Consider the following 13,427-nt stretch of genomic DNA (forward strand, 5'->3'; position numbering starts at 1 on the left):
TGTTAACTTAAATAGGTCAGCCTAGTAGGCCTCAAAGGCTTTTTTAATGGCCTGCGGCCTGGCCTTTTTAGCTAAATAGGCTTATAAAAAAGCATTGGCCTGCTCTATTTAAAGAAATAGGCTGGCCTGGCCTGAGCCTATGTAGGCTAGGCCTTAAGGCCATGTAGGCCGGCCTGGCCTGTTCCCACCTCTATCTGAGGATCATCCCTACTTTTATCTTTTTCCCATTATCTTATTATGAAAGACAACTTTTTGCAAACCTCGCTGTATATTTTTGTTATCAATATTTTCTTTCCAAGTTCTAACACAATCAAATCTCTCCAACAAAACAGTGAACAAGAAACAAAACAATAACAATTTCTCGTATGATCATTAATATTAGTCACAAAACTTGACAAAGCATGTTTGGTTAAGTTTCTCTGCGCCACAAGAGTGACATTGTGCGCCTTCTCGGATACATTTGATGAAAGCATCCTTTTAGTCAAAATTGAATTTGGCATGCCTAAATGCACAAACAAACAACTAATTTTCATTATGCAATGAAATTTTACAGCATTCCGCCCTATCGATCAAATTTTCTAAGATAACATACATGGTCAGTAACAATGTGACTGCACATTTCATCACTTAATTTGCATTATTGGAAGATCCTTTTTTCTTCTTCCTCTTGTGCTTGGGCTTGACAGCATCCTTTAGAGTCTTGCCTTCATTACTCTGCCCTGAAGTTAGAGCTGTGTCCATCGGTGCAGAATCTATCTTGACTTCGTTCTGTGGTTCTTCTGGCTTAGTCTCCCGCCTTGAATCCTTTTTTTTACTAGGAGTTGAATGTCCTGCTTATTTTATAACAGTTATAATCATGAGATTATGTACTTCTTTTTTTTTTTTTTTTTTTTTTTTTTGGTAAAGTGAGATTATGTACTTCTATCTACTCATTAAACTACATAAATGCATGTATAAACTATATGAAGCGATACAGACACCAATGAAATATATGAAGCAGCCTGTAATTCAAAAAGCTGAACTATTGAAACTTAAAAGGGGAGCCCAAACAAAATCAACACGAGAAATTATGCATATATTTTAAATGAAAACATCACAAACCTCTCACAGAATAACGAATATCAGATTTATGTCTGTGTAAAGTACTGCACGGTTCACATCTCAACCACTAAGTTATTGTTTTTCAATGGGCTTGTGAGGGTTTTGTTTGTTCATGCACAATTTCTCAATCAACAACGCTTCCAAACTCCCATAATATTTGTAAGTGAATGTTTTTTAAACAGAATGGGTGGAAAATATTCTAGAACATCCAATTAGACAATTTTATCTAAACAAATGAGGCCTCTAAGTACTGCAACGATTTTAGTTTTTGGAAATATCCCTAAGCGCAAGCAAACAGAGTCACTGGTTTATATGTTTAATCAAAAGCCACATAACAGCCAAGATTATAATGAAGATAAAAGAGAAGCAATTACCACGAGAAGCTAGAGAAGCTTTTAGAAGATCTGAATTGACACAGTCTGAGTAGGGATCCCTGAGAAATGAAAGAGCAAGTATGCGTTATCCTCAAGAACTCAACATATACTAAATTCGGAATAGAAAAACCAAAATCACCAATAACATTACTTATTAATTTCAATGGTTCGCTAACTATGATTGTTACTTTAACATGCTTATGGCTCGTAGGTTTCCAAATCATCAATCCATTGGCTATAAATAGCAGTCTTCACTCTTCAGTTTAATAAATTATTCTTATAATAGATTTATATGAATGAACTAAACTAGAAACAACTAGATTATCAATAACTTTCATAAAGAAAACCAATTCAAAACCTATTAGTTCTTGGCGAACTGACATCTTACCAACTTGAAGGACCGCCAACGAAATTCTTTGAGCTTCCATCCTTCTTGTTACTCTGTACTTGTGCTGATGATGTGGCATCACATTCCATAGACTTTGTCTCGTCTTTCAACTTCAATTGGTCTAGACGACTACCTTCTTTATCACCATCTGATTGATTTTGTTTTCCCCCTAAACTGGCAGTGGTTCCACATACATCCACGGCAACAGAGGAAGAATGGCGTTTAATCTTCTGCAGTGCCCTTTCAGTGTTGTGCTTTTCAACCTACATCAATTCAGACAACAAAGAAAATTAGCCAACAATATGCATCTGTGTGGATTAATATGGTAATTGAGGCAGATAGCTAAAAAACGTGAAAATTTTCATGACGACATCTAGAAAAAGAAAATAAGATATTAAAGCATACTTCACTACAATGAAAAGCATGTAGAGGGCAACTCATACTATAGTTCTTTCTGTAATTATAACTAAACAAATCAGAAGACTTAATTCATTTGCACCAGCAAAGCTTAGCACCAAACACAAAAAGGGAGATGATATTATTAACTAAATGCATCGTTCAGTTCATAAGCATTAAAAGCATGTGAGGTCATTGAAGCTTAATTATAAAAAAAGAGAGCTCACCGCGTCCTTTATCTTGGCTGTCATATCACCAGCTTTGACATGAGCAAGTCTCAAGCAATGCATTATAACCCGATGAGAGATTTCCTGCCCCCCAGGCTTTTGAATGGCGCAAACATCACCATTTGCATTAAGAGTTGCAGTCATGCGTCCAGTCATTACAGCCTCTTCATGGTATGTCGGATCCAAGACCTAGAGAGCATCATAAAAAATCAGAAGATCATTACCTCGCATATGTATCAAAATCAAGAAAAGCAGTATTACAGAGAGATAGATTTGTACCACGAGATTTTCATTGCTGAAATATCCAAAGGTGACAGCAACTGGAAGATGATGTATAATCAAAGGGAGTGGCTCGCGCACCTACAAAGCATGTATTAGATAACAACTGTGGAAGCTAAGTAGAAAACAGGTGCGAAAGGACACACAGTAAACTGAGGAAACTAACCTCGGGAGGATGCACTACAACTTGTTGACCATCCTCTCCCCCCAACGAGCATTCAGGCCTTCTGAATGTCAACAGAGAAGCCAATGCAGCAATATTTGCAGCATCAACAAGATTCCTATTGAAAAATTAAAACATAACAAAATAAACAAATTAACAAGTTGCGTAAGAAAGAAGAAGAGAACAGAAGCAAAACTGAAAGTTGATTCTCACCCTGCATTGTCCAGTATATGGATATCAACGCGAATGGCCCAAACAAGCTTGGCAGAAAGAATGCAGAGAGATTCAGTGTCAATGGCTCTGCTTTCCCGTAAACCGCGGTCTATAATTCGTCCTAACTCCACGGCCGATTCTCCAGGACGGCCAGGCTCAAAGGAAGGATCAGCCATGGGAGAGAACTCAGTGAAGATGGAAAGTGTGCCTTCATTAGGCCTATCTCTGTAAGGCTGCACAAGTTGAGCACTCACATAACTCATCACACGTGTCTCACCCAATTGGACCTCGGCGGAGCCATCATTCTTCCCAAATTTAATGTTCAGCTTGCGATAATCCAAGGGGCCACGACCATCCACTCGAACATCTGATAGAAGAGCACTTTCGATGAATTTTTTTTCATTGACTGTCAACCGCCAACAATTAGCTAATCTCTGCTCCATCCCTCTCTGCTTAACAAAAAGAAAAAGGCTGATAAGCAAATAAGAATGCAATTAGCGAAAATTACAGAAAAAAATAAAATATGCAAAATATAAGCAAAAGCTTGTATGTAACACAATTTTCTGACAGAAGAACAAATAGTGATAACTTGGACTTGATTTCAGAGTAATTTTGTGCCTTCAACATCACATAAATCTACCACTACCTTCCTAAGAAGCACGGACACCGACACTGACCGACACATCGACACCAATAATAATTTGAGAAAATGACATAATTAAGTGTAATAATAAGTGTCAGACACCGACACGTGTCTGACACCGGACACGGCTAATCTGAAGAGTGCCGTGCTTCATAGCTACCTTGATGAAAATCAAAAGGGAATCAATATGCATCTTCCCGTATCATTTTAAGGTCCAAATTTGATCCCTATCAGTAACTAAAACTTTTGAACTATGTCAAAGCTCAAAGAATGGCTTCACAGCATGATTAAACAGAAAGAAACTCAATTAAACAAGAGCCGTAAAGTAATACCTGTACGTGCGGACGACGATTCAGGCGGGACTTTGTCGCAGATTCAGGCGGCCGACGACAAACTCCGTGTGGGTTTTCCGGCAATGAGTTCGGTGGAAATCGGAGTACAACAACGAAGGGTAAGTAAAGATGATGGGAAATCTTTGAAATTAGGGTTTTAGTGGGATCGAGATCCAGTGAGTTTAACGCGGGAAAGGCAGGTGCCGTTGGGTCAATACAGTCCGTCGGGTCAATCTAATGATCTTGATTCTACCACGTGTGATGATAGTCAACTAGGAACTTTACGAAAGATACTTTGCACAGCAGGAGAGGTGTACATGGACCGGATTGAGTTAAGTTTTACCAAAATCAAAACTTGAATCACATATGGTATTTCGGATTGGGTCCAGTAAAATAACCACACGTTATAACATTGAGTCGAGTTCGGTAAATTCACTAATTTCCGGGTTGGATTGGTTTGTATAGTGGGTTTACCCAAAGGGTCAGGATCAAATGACACAAACTAGTTTGACATCAAATGTTACCCCTCTCAATAACGTTTTAACCGATATAAATTTTATAAAATTCACCATTTGATTAAAAGTTTATATAATATACATCGTTTATGTAAAAGTATTGAATAGTCCCCGGATCACTACTTATAATTTTTTTTTTGACTAATTATCACTTAACTTATGGGGAAATAATTATTTTTGTCCTTAATGTGCAATTCGCTGTTATTTTGGTCTCTCACAAAGAAAAAACTATTGAATAGTCCATGAATCAGCATTCGGTTAATCAGTTTGGTTCATGCTGTTAAGTTTGACCGTTAACTCAACAAAAAAGCTGATGTGTCATTTTTTTGACACACGTAAGCTTTTTTTGTTAAGTTAACGGTCAAACTTAACAACAAAGCCAAACTGATTAACGAAATGCCGAATTAGGGACTATTCAATAGTTTTCTATCGGTGAGGGACCAAAACGACAACGAATTGCATATTGAAGGACCAAAATAACAGTAAATTGCACATTGAGAGACCAAAATAACTATTTCTTCATAAGTTAAGTGATAATTAGTAAAAAAAATAAAATTATAAGTAGTGATCCCCGTGGTGCCGACACGAGTGTGACATCTATACACTTGTGGTGTGCGTTTTCGTGTGCGAGACGTAAACACGTGATACCATCAAACTTTAAAAATAGACGTTGAAAACATGCTCTAATTTAATTATTTGATCTTGAATATATTTTTTGGGATAAAATATAGGGTCTTGTTAACATGTGCCCTTAAGGGCACATGTTAAGATATATAAAAATAGAAATTCAACATTTAATAATACAAGAAATTTAATGTTTCAAAAGTCAATATGCACAAATTAGCATTTAATAATTTCTATTTTTGCTTCCTTAACATGTGCCTTAAGGGCACAAGTTAACATTCTCCTAAAATATAAATGATCTTTAATTTTTGTAGTACTATTAAAACTAAATAAAAAACACATGCTCTAATTCTAAATCTAATTATTGTAAGAAAAAAGACAGCACACAACAGTGTATAAGTCGACAGCTCAAGTTGAACCAACCTCTGTATCTGTTCTGTCCTTTTCTCATCCTCTCAGCCGTTTCCACGCCGAAATTTACTTCTCTTTTCCATTCCATTCCACTTGTATTGTATATATATATATATACTCTTATCTCTATAGTAGTATACCATTAACATTTTTCACTTCATCTCTCTCTTTCTCTGATCTGATTTGAATATATCATTTGGAAAATATGAGGCGGAAATGTAACTTGGAACTCTGCCTTTTTCCTACCAATCACCCCATGTAAGCAATTTCTTTACTTTGTCTTTGATTTTCATATTTCCATTTCATTTGTTACTATCACTCTGGTTGGTAAAAAATAGCGAATAACTGATAAGCTAAGCTTATAACATACGAACTTATAGCGAATAACTTATATGTTGCTACGGTTTTCTTTTTACATTTGGGTATTGAGTTAATTGTTTGTTAATTAATTTGTCCTTTAAAGGCTACAAGAAGAAGAAGAAGAAGAAGAAGAGAGTGAACCGAGTCCAATGGAAAATCAGCAACAGGCGTCACTGACCATTTTCTATGATGGCAAGATGTGTGTTACTACTGATGTCACAGAGTTTCAGGTGATTTTTTATTTTAATTTATATTATTTTATGGTTTTTTTAGGCATTTGAGTGGCCTCTGTTCTTGAAGATGAATAAATGATTCTTATTAAGTATGCTATCATTTTTAATCCCAGCTTAATTGTTTTGGTTGTAATATGGTACAACAAGTTAGAAAATTAGTTTTGTTCTTTAGGTTAACTCTCTTATTATCATGATAAGCATAAGGGCTAATTCAGAGCCCAGCCGCTAACAAAGTAAAATTTGATAATTTTTTTTAAGAAGCTAAATTAGCCGACTAAATTGGCATCAGAGAGAATTGAACTTGAAACTAAATTTATACCAGGTCAATTATTTCGGATAAGAAAGGCATAGTCTTTGAACTATGCACTGATCCTATATTGAATGAAAGAATAATTAATCTCTTTGTGAGAAGAAAATTAATGGGTTAATGTGAATCATGTGCAGGCCAAATCCATCTTAATGCTAGCAAATAAAAAGGAACAAGAAAAAGTGAAGACACCAACAGGGTCAGTGCCAACAACACCAACAATTGTAGAATCTCCTCATCAATTGTATAGCCCTGGACCTGGTCTTTCAATGAAGAGATCTTTGCAACGTTTTCTACAGAAAAGAAAGAATCGGATCCAAGAAACATCTCCATATAATCACTAGCAAAATCAAATTAATTTTTCCTTTTTTACTATAGTATAGCCTATTTTGTAGTTAGGATCAGTTATTTTCTTCTCATTTTTTAGTTAAATATTGTTAATTTGAAATATCAGCTTCCAAATTTTTATCCAATCAATATATACCAATTCCTCATCAGAAAAATTGCTCAAAATAGTATATATAGTAGTAACCGAGAAGCAACCTTTACTGTCATTAGCCCCCCCTTTCTCATCCATGATCCATTCCATTATAGATGGTTTCTTGATTAACAAAAGTGATTATTATTATTTGATCAATTATTTTGGTTGAGATTTGATTATTTTTCATACATCAACGAATTACGGGTAGATCCTCTCCCGTAAAAAATATCTACATTAAATTTTAACCGGACATTATTTTTCGTTGCAAATGGTCGTGCAATAAAAAACATATTGAATGGTGAGGATATCCACTGGACCCTACCATAAAATCCTCACCGAAAGTGGAGAGAGTTCGTATCCACGAATTAACTACATGCATTTCCTTAATTATATTGTACGGGTATTTCAGATAATTAAATGTAGCAATTTTATATTTTAAGAGAAAAAATTAATATTAATATCCCCCTGAAATTTCAAAATTCGTCAAATACCCCCGAAATTTGGAAATAGGCAAATACCCCTGAAATTATAAAACGTCAATTAAATTACCCCCTAACGTGGACTCTGACTCGTAGTGTCAAGGGGCAATTTGATTAACTTTTTATAATTTCAGGGCGGTATTTGCCTAATGCCTATTACCAAATTTCATGAGGTATTTGACGAATTTTAAAATTTCAAGGGGTATTTGACAGTTTACTCGATTATTTTTCTTAAGAATCATAACTTCATTTTTAATGTATCAAAAAATAACTTCATTTTTAATGTTGAGATATGTGGGCTAGTCCACTGGGCCTTACTCTTGACAGTCCACAGTACTTACCCTAAAATTATAATTAAATACCAGAAATATCCTTTATTATATAGTTAGAAAAAACACCTTTTCCATTTTCACAAAGCTTTACTGGAATATTTTTTATATGATTTTTAATTCAGATTTTTAAAAATTTTAAGATTCTGCAAAAAGACTCATTTGAATTGTCGAAATAGAAAAAAATTTCGCCTTTCAACATGACAATTAGAGCTGTAAAAAGGGCCTTAAGGGGCCGGCCCTTTAAGGGGCGGACCCACTTATTCCTGATTATTAATTTTATTTAAATTTTAAACAATTTTTCTAGTGTCGTGAACTTATTCTCTTTTTCTTCAATCAGCACTGTCCACGATCGGCACCCTAAAAAAACTGTGTTTAAAATTTAAATAAAATTAATAATCATGAATAAGTAGGTCCGCCCCTTAAAGGGCCGGCCCCTTAAGGCCCTTTTTACAGCTCATGAATAAGTAGCAAGTCATTGACAATGTTTTAGACTTTAGGATTAAACATATTTGCAATTTAAATCGATGATGAATTTTTTTTATATTAAATGATCACTTTTATATTTTGCACGCAGCCTCCAAAAACTCGAAGACGCTCATTGTAACGCCCCAAAATTTAGAAATAGTTAGTTTAATAAAACTTGTTCGTTTTAAGTATTTTTCGCGTGTTAGTAAATTTTTGGTCGGTAGAATGTAAGACCCGAGAAATTTATTTTAATAAAATTATCTAAAGTATTAGAAATCAATTATTTTATTATTTTAGAATTATGAGTAGCCAGTCCCCATGAGCTTAGCTCAATTGGTTGGGACATCAGCATTTTATATGCAGGAGCCAGGGTTCGAACCCTGGACACTCCACTTATCCATCTTTAAAGGTGGAATTTCAAGCCACTAGGCTACCTGACCAAAAAAAAAAAAAAAAAGAATTATGAGTAGCCAAACCATTTTAGTATGTGACTGACTTTAGCAAATGACTCAAAATTGATCATGAAGGACATGCTAATTCTATTTCCTTCAGTTCCTTCAATTACATTAAAACCAACAAATAAATGCTCTTTATCACTAGCAAGTAGACGTATTTCTAGCCTCAATATCATTTTGTTTTCTTCAGTTACATTAGCAAGTCAACAAATTCATTCAATTGCAATTATTTTAATTAATTAGAAACATTATATTAGTTTATTTGCCTTGCCATTTTGAATGATCTGATAAGCCTCTCAAAAAGCTAAGGACTCACACGGTCCTTCATCTATCCTCTCCCATACATATATTCCATGTATATATGTTGATTGGTTCATTTTTTACAAATTCTCTTTTTATATTGCCATACGTTATATCAAAACTAGCATCCTTTGTCATCTCAAGAGATCATCATGCTTTATTATAAGCTTCATTCTCCTTAGTTCAATTTGTGTAAGTTCTCTTTGATGAGTCTCTCTATTTTATTTTCTATTTGTCCCATGAAAACTTCAAAAATAATTCATTTTCGTTTTCCTTAATGTTGACACCGTAAAATATCGACTGCGCTTTCGTTAACCGTCGGATCATACTCAACTTTGGACGGTGGGTTCACGACATGTGGTTTTTCATTTTCAACCGTTGGATCGTCGAAACAAATTTTGAAGCGTGAGATATCATGTGTGCACTGTAGCTGCGAGTTTAGGCTAGTTGTGCTTGAAAGGAAAGTGGCTAAGGTAAGGGCTCTTTCCCCATACATTCATACTACGTAAGGATTGTGTTGTGAATTGGTAATAGGGCCTTTTATCTTTTAAAAGAAATAATTAAAAATAAACTAATAGAAAGAAACTAGTTTTGTTTGAAGTTTGTTTGTTGTTGTTTGAGAAGTGAATTGATGATGATTTGGTAACTTATAAAAGTAAATAAATAATTAAAAAGAGAAAACAAATAAAAGTATACAGAGGATTAAGTTCTCCGTTCTACTCGCTAGTTATATTGGTTTTGTGCAGAAAATGACTATACTAAAAATATTTGATTTTGAATTAACATATGTAAATCAAATTAAATTGAGTTGATGCTTACAAGGTGTGTGATTATGCCGTTGTTACCGTTGATTGTTATGGTGGTTGTTGTGTTGTTGTTTGTCGTGTTGCCGTTGGTGTTATAAGTCGTTGTTTATAAGTTGTTGTCAACTATTGATGCTTGTTTTGTGATTAAGCCGTTGATTATTGATGTTGTTATAATGATGCTGAAGTTGTTAAATGATGTTGCCTATTGACGTTGCTTATTATAACATGACATGCATTCATTCATGTGTCCAATGACGTTGCCTATTGAAGTTGTATAAATGACGTTGTTCAATGATGTTGCTATTGGTGTTGTTCAATGAAGTTGAAAATAATATGACGTTGATCCTCCAAGATGTAAAACTGGAAATGACGTTGCTATTGGTACCACATGCATTTAGCGAGTATAGGCGCATTGCATGCATTTTATTTATTGAAGTTATGTTGTACTTGAATTGATGAAGTTGTGCTTTACCCATTGGGTGTGTTTTCTTGTCGTGTGTTGATGTTACTCCTTGATGTTCCGATAGTGTGTTTCTTTATATGATTGGTGACGAGTTATCCGCTTACTATTTGGAAATAAATAATTATATATATATTTTTGAAAATCTTTTGATTGGTGAAGTGTTTTGTTATTATTCTATGACATTTTTCTTATGGTGAGTATGATTCAATTTGGATAAGGAAATTGACCCTTACATGATTATTGTTGTAGGTACTAAAGATGATGTGTGACGTTGATAATTTGCTTGAAGTGTGTGCGGGAAAAAAATGGGTTTTATAAATTGGAAACTTTATGTAACGAATAGTCCGTTGAGAAACCTATTTTATTTTAATTATTTTGTAACTAAAGTTTTTCTATATAATTTCTTTATTTAAAATTTGGGCTGTTACACTCATAATATTATCTTAAAAGGATCATTAGTACTATACAAAAAAAAACATCATATTAAAAGTTAACACTAATTATTTTCAGTCTCTTCTCCTCTATGTTATCATGTGAACATATTGTAACTTTTATTTGAAAAATATCAAACACATCGGTGTCAAATCCGTACCTGAGAAATTCTTAGGTGAGTACTCGCCTAAGAATTTATGATTAGACACAACCAATAACATTTTTACAACTAATTAAATATTAAATAATTAAAAATAATTAATAGAGTATTAATAAATCAAATATGGACCAAATCTGGAAAATAAGGAAAAAATATATTTAGATCATTGCCAAAAGGGATGAGTATAGCATTGTTTGGTGCTTTCGTTGTATCAGAATTTTTTTTTAGTAAATTTAGCACTCTTTGTACCTATTTCACTCTTCAATAAAAAAAATAATTGATTTGTGTTCAGTTTATATATGGTGCCTATGTTTTGTAGTTTCATTTTTTTTGGTATCTATTCGTCTTGTGCAGAGACCGGTTATTAATAATACTAATGTATTTGCTGTTAAAATAAATGTTGTTTTTCCAAAAAAAAAAAACCATTGTATTTTCTTCAGTACATGTAATCTTCTTTTTTAGTTGAATCCATATTATTTTTCTTCTTCTTTTTTATGTTTATAAACCGTATATGTATTTTTTAATTATAGAATTATATATCTATTTTCTTTCATGCCATTTAAAATACATTTATATTATTTGTAGGAAAAATATGAAAAATGATGGCTCTAAAGAAATTTTTCTTGGTCAAGTTGTGAATAATAAGGATGATGCATACAACTTGTATCAAGAACGTGCATTTAAAATGAGTTTTTTAGACTTTTAGCGTAGGCACTTTTAAAATGGGATCAATAACATGTCAAATGATTTTAGATTTTTGTAAAACTTAATATGAATGATCTATACGATATAAGCTTTCAATCCAACGGTGAATTTTATAAAATTTGTATTCGTTAAAGCGTTATTGAGCGGTGTAACATTACTCAAATGTTACACCGGTGTAATTTGATCCCTCCCTATATATATATTTATTTAGTTCATTTAATTCAACCGTAAATTAATTCAATTTCCTTGTGTCACCCACAACTAACACATACAAATTGAGATGAATATATGGTACTAAAAATCTGGGGCAAAAACAAGTTACTCAAAATATGGCTCGAAAACAAATAATGTGGCACATGAGTTTCATTATTTTCTAAGATTTGGTTAAGATTTGTTTTTATTAATACTCTATTATTTACTTATAATTATTTAATATATTAATGTGTTGTAAAATTATTATTGGTTGTGTCTAACCATTAATGCTTAGGTGAATACTCATCTAAGAATTTCTCTACGTACCTAACACGAAACTTAAACAATTTTAGAATTCCTAAATTTCTAAATTGTGAAATTTGCATGAATGTGGTTCCTAGTATATAACACCGCTCTTTACTCCCTCTGTCCCAAAATGAGTGAGTCATTTTGACTATATACACTATTCGCATATCTTACTTTGACCGTATCTTTTTATTAATAAATAAAAGCAAATATTAACATATAAGATGTTGTTGAATTCATCTCGATAGGTATTTTCTGTTAAGAACAAATGGCCAAGTCAATTTTATTGATCACACAAACCTTGCTTATATAGCAAGTCATTACAATTGGGCCTAACACAACTATATTGGGCTTAAGCTAATCAAGGCCCAATACCACAAACACATTATACAACAAACTCTCCCCTAATTGAACAATCCTAAGAGTTCAATTAAAGGATACTTGACAAGCAAGCTAAACAATATTCACACACACAAAAACTGAAAAACTAAGCAAAGCAAAACTGCAGCAATCCAAGCCATTCTGCAGCAAGAGCAAAACTGAAGCACATCAAGCAATCAAAACAAGCAATTCTGCAGCAATCATTTCATCTCCATTCCTAACCCACTTCTCAATTTCAGAAAAGCATCCAACTTCAAAGGTTTAGTCATGATGTCAACCAACTGGTCTTGTGATTTGCAATGTTTGAGTTCAATTGTACCATCCTTTGTAAGATCTCTCAAAAAGTGAAACCTCACATCAATGTGCTTACAACGACCGTGCATAATGGGATTTTTAGACAGCTTGATGGAGGAGCTGTTATCACAATAAATCTGAGTGCAAATCTTCTGATTCTTAAGCAAGTAGCTTAGTATACTTCTCAACCAAACAGCTTGGCAAGCACATGCAGCAGCAGCAACATATTCTGCCTCTGTGGTGGACAAAGTGACAATAGGTTGCTTCTTAGAAGACCAAGATATGGCTCCTGATCCAAGCATGAATACAAACCCTGTGGTGCTCTTCCTGTCATTCACATCACCAGCATAGTCTGAATCTGACCATCCAACTAGCTCAAAACCCTTCTCAGTGTCACACCTGTACATGATTCCATTTGTAAGTGTACCCTTTAAGTACCTCAATATTCTTTTGACTGCTGTAAGGTGCATGTTTGTAGGCCTTTCCATATATCTAGCTACCAGACACACTGAATAAGCCAAGTCAGGCCTTGTAGCCAACAGGTACATTAGGCTCCCAACTATCTGCTTATACTCTCTTGCATCTGTAGCATCACTATCTTCATCTTTGT

General features: G+C 33.9%; 2 protein-coding genes across 5 annotated transcripts; one reads left to right on the forward strand and one right to left on the reverse strand.

Annotated features, from left to right (window-relative positions):
- Positions 1-507: 507 nt before the first annotated feature.
- Positions 508-4,279, reverse strand: LOC123898907 (exosome complex component RRP45A-like). 4 transcript variants are annotated; one of them, XM_045949946.1, is made up of 8 exons: positions 4,117-4,274; positions 3,142-3,612; positions 2,932-3,046; positions 2,766-2,846; positions 2,487-2,675; positions 1,864-2,126; positions 1,476-1,534; positions 508-830 (listed from the first exon to the last, which is right to left on the reverse strand). In XM_045949946.1, exons 2-8 carry the CDS (start codon positions 3,582-3,584, stop codon positions 628-630), a joined length of 1,353 nt encoding a protein of 450 aa, XP_045805902.1. In that variant the 5' UTR covers positions 3,585-3,612; positions 4,117-4,274; the 3' UTR covers positions 508-627. The 4 variants fall into 4 exon arrangements, 3 of the variants coding, with proteins under 3 accessions (XP_045805902.1, XP_045805901.1, XP_045805903.1); XM_045949945.1 differs by having other exon boundaries at positions 3,142-3,590; positions 4,117-4,270; XM_045949947.1 differs by having other exon boundaries at positions 3,142-3,594; positions 4,117-4,270.
- A 1,510-nt stretch (positions 4,280-5,789) lies between these two features.
- Positions 5,790-7,043, forward strand: LOC123898154 (protein TIFY 5A-like). The gene is made up of 3 exons (XM_045949046.1): positions 5,790-5,924; positions 6,130-6,256; positions 6,704-7,043. The coding sequence occupies exons 1-3, from the start codon at positions 5,872-5,874 to the stop codon at positions 6,908-6,910; spliced, it is 387 nt and encodes a 128-aa protein (XP_045805002.1). The 5' UTR covers positions 5,790-5,871; the 3' UTR covers positions 6,911-7,043.
- Positions 7,044-13,427: the final 6,384 nt, after the last annotated feature.

The sequence above is a fragment of the Trifolium pratense genome, linkage group LG7 (genome assembly GCF_020283565.1).
Source record: "Trifolium pratense cultivar HEN17-A07 linkage group LG7, ARS_RC_1.1, whole genome shotgun sequence".
NCBI classification, from domain to species: Eukaryota; Viridiplantae; Streptophyta; class Magnoliopsida; order Fabales; family Fabaceae; genus Trifolium; species Trifolium pratense.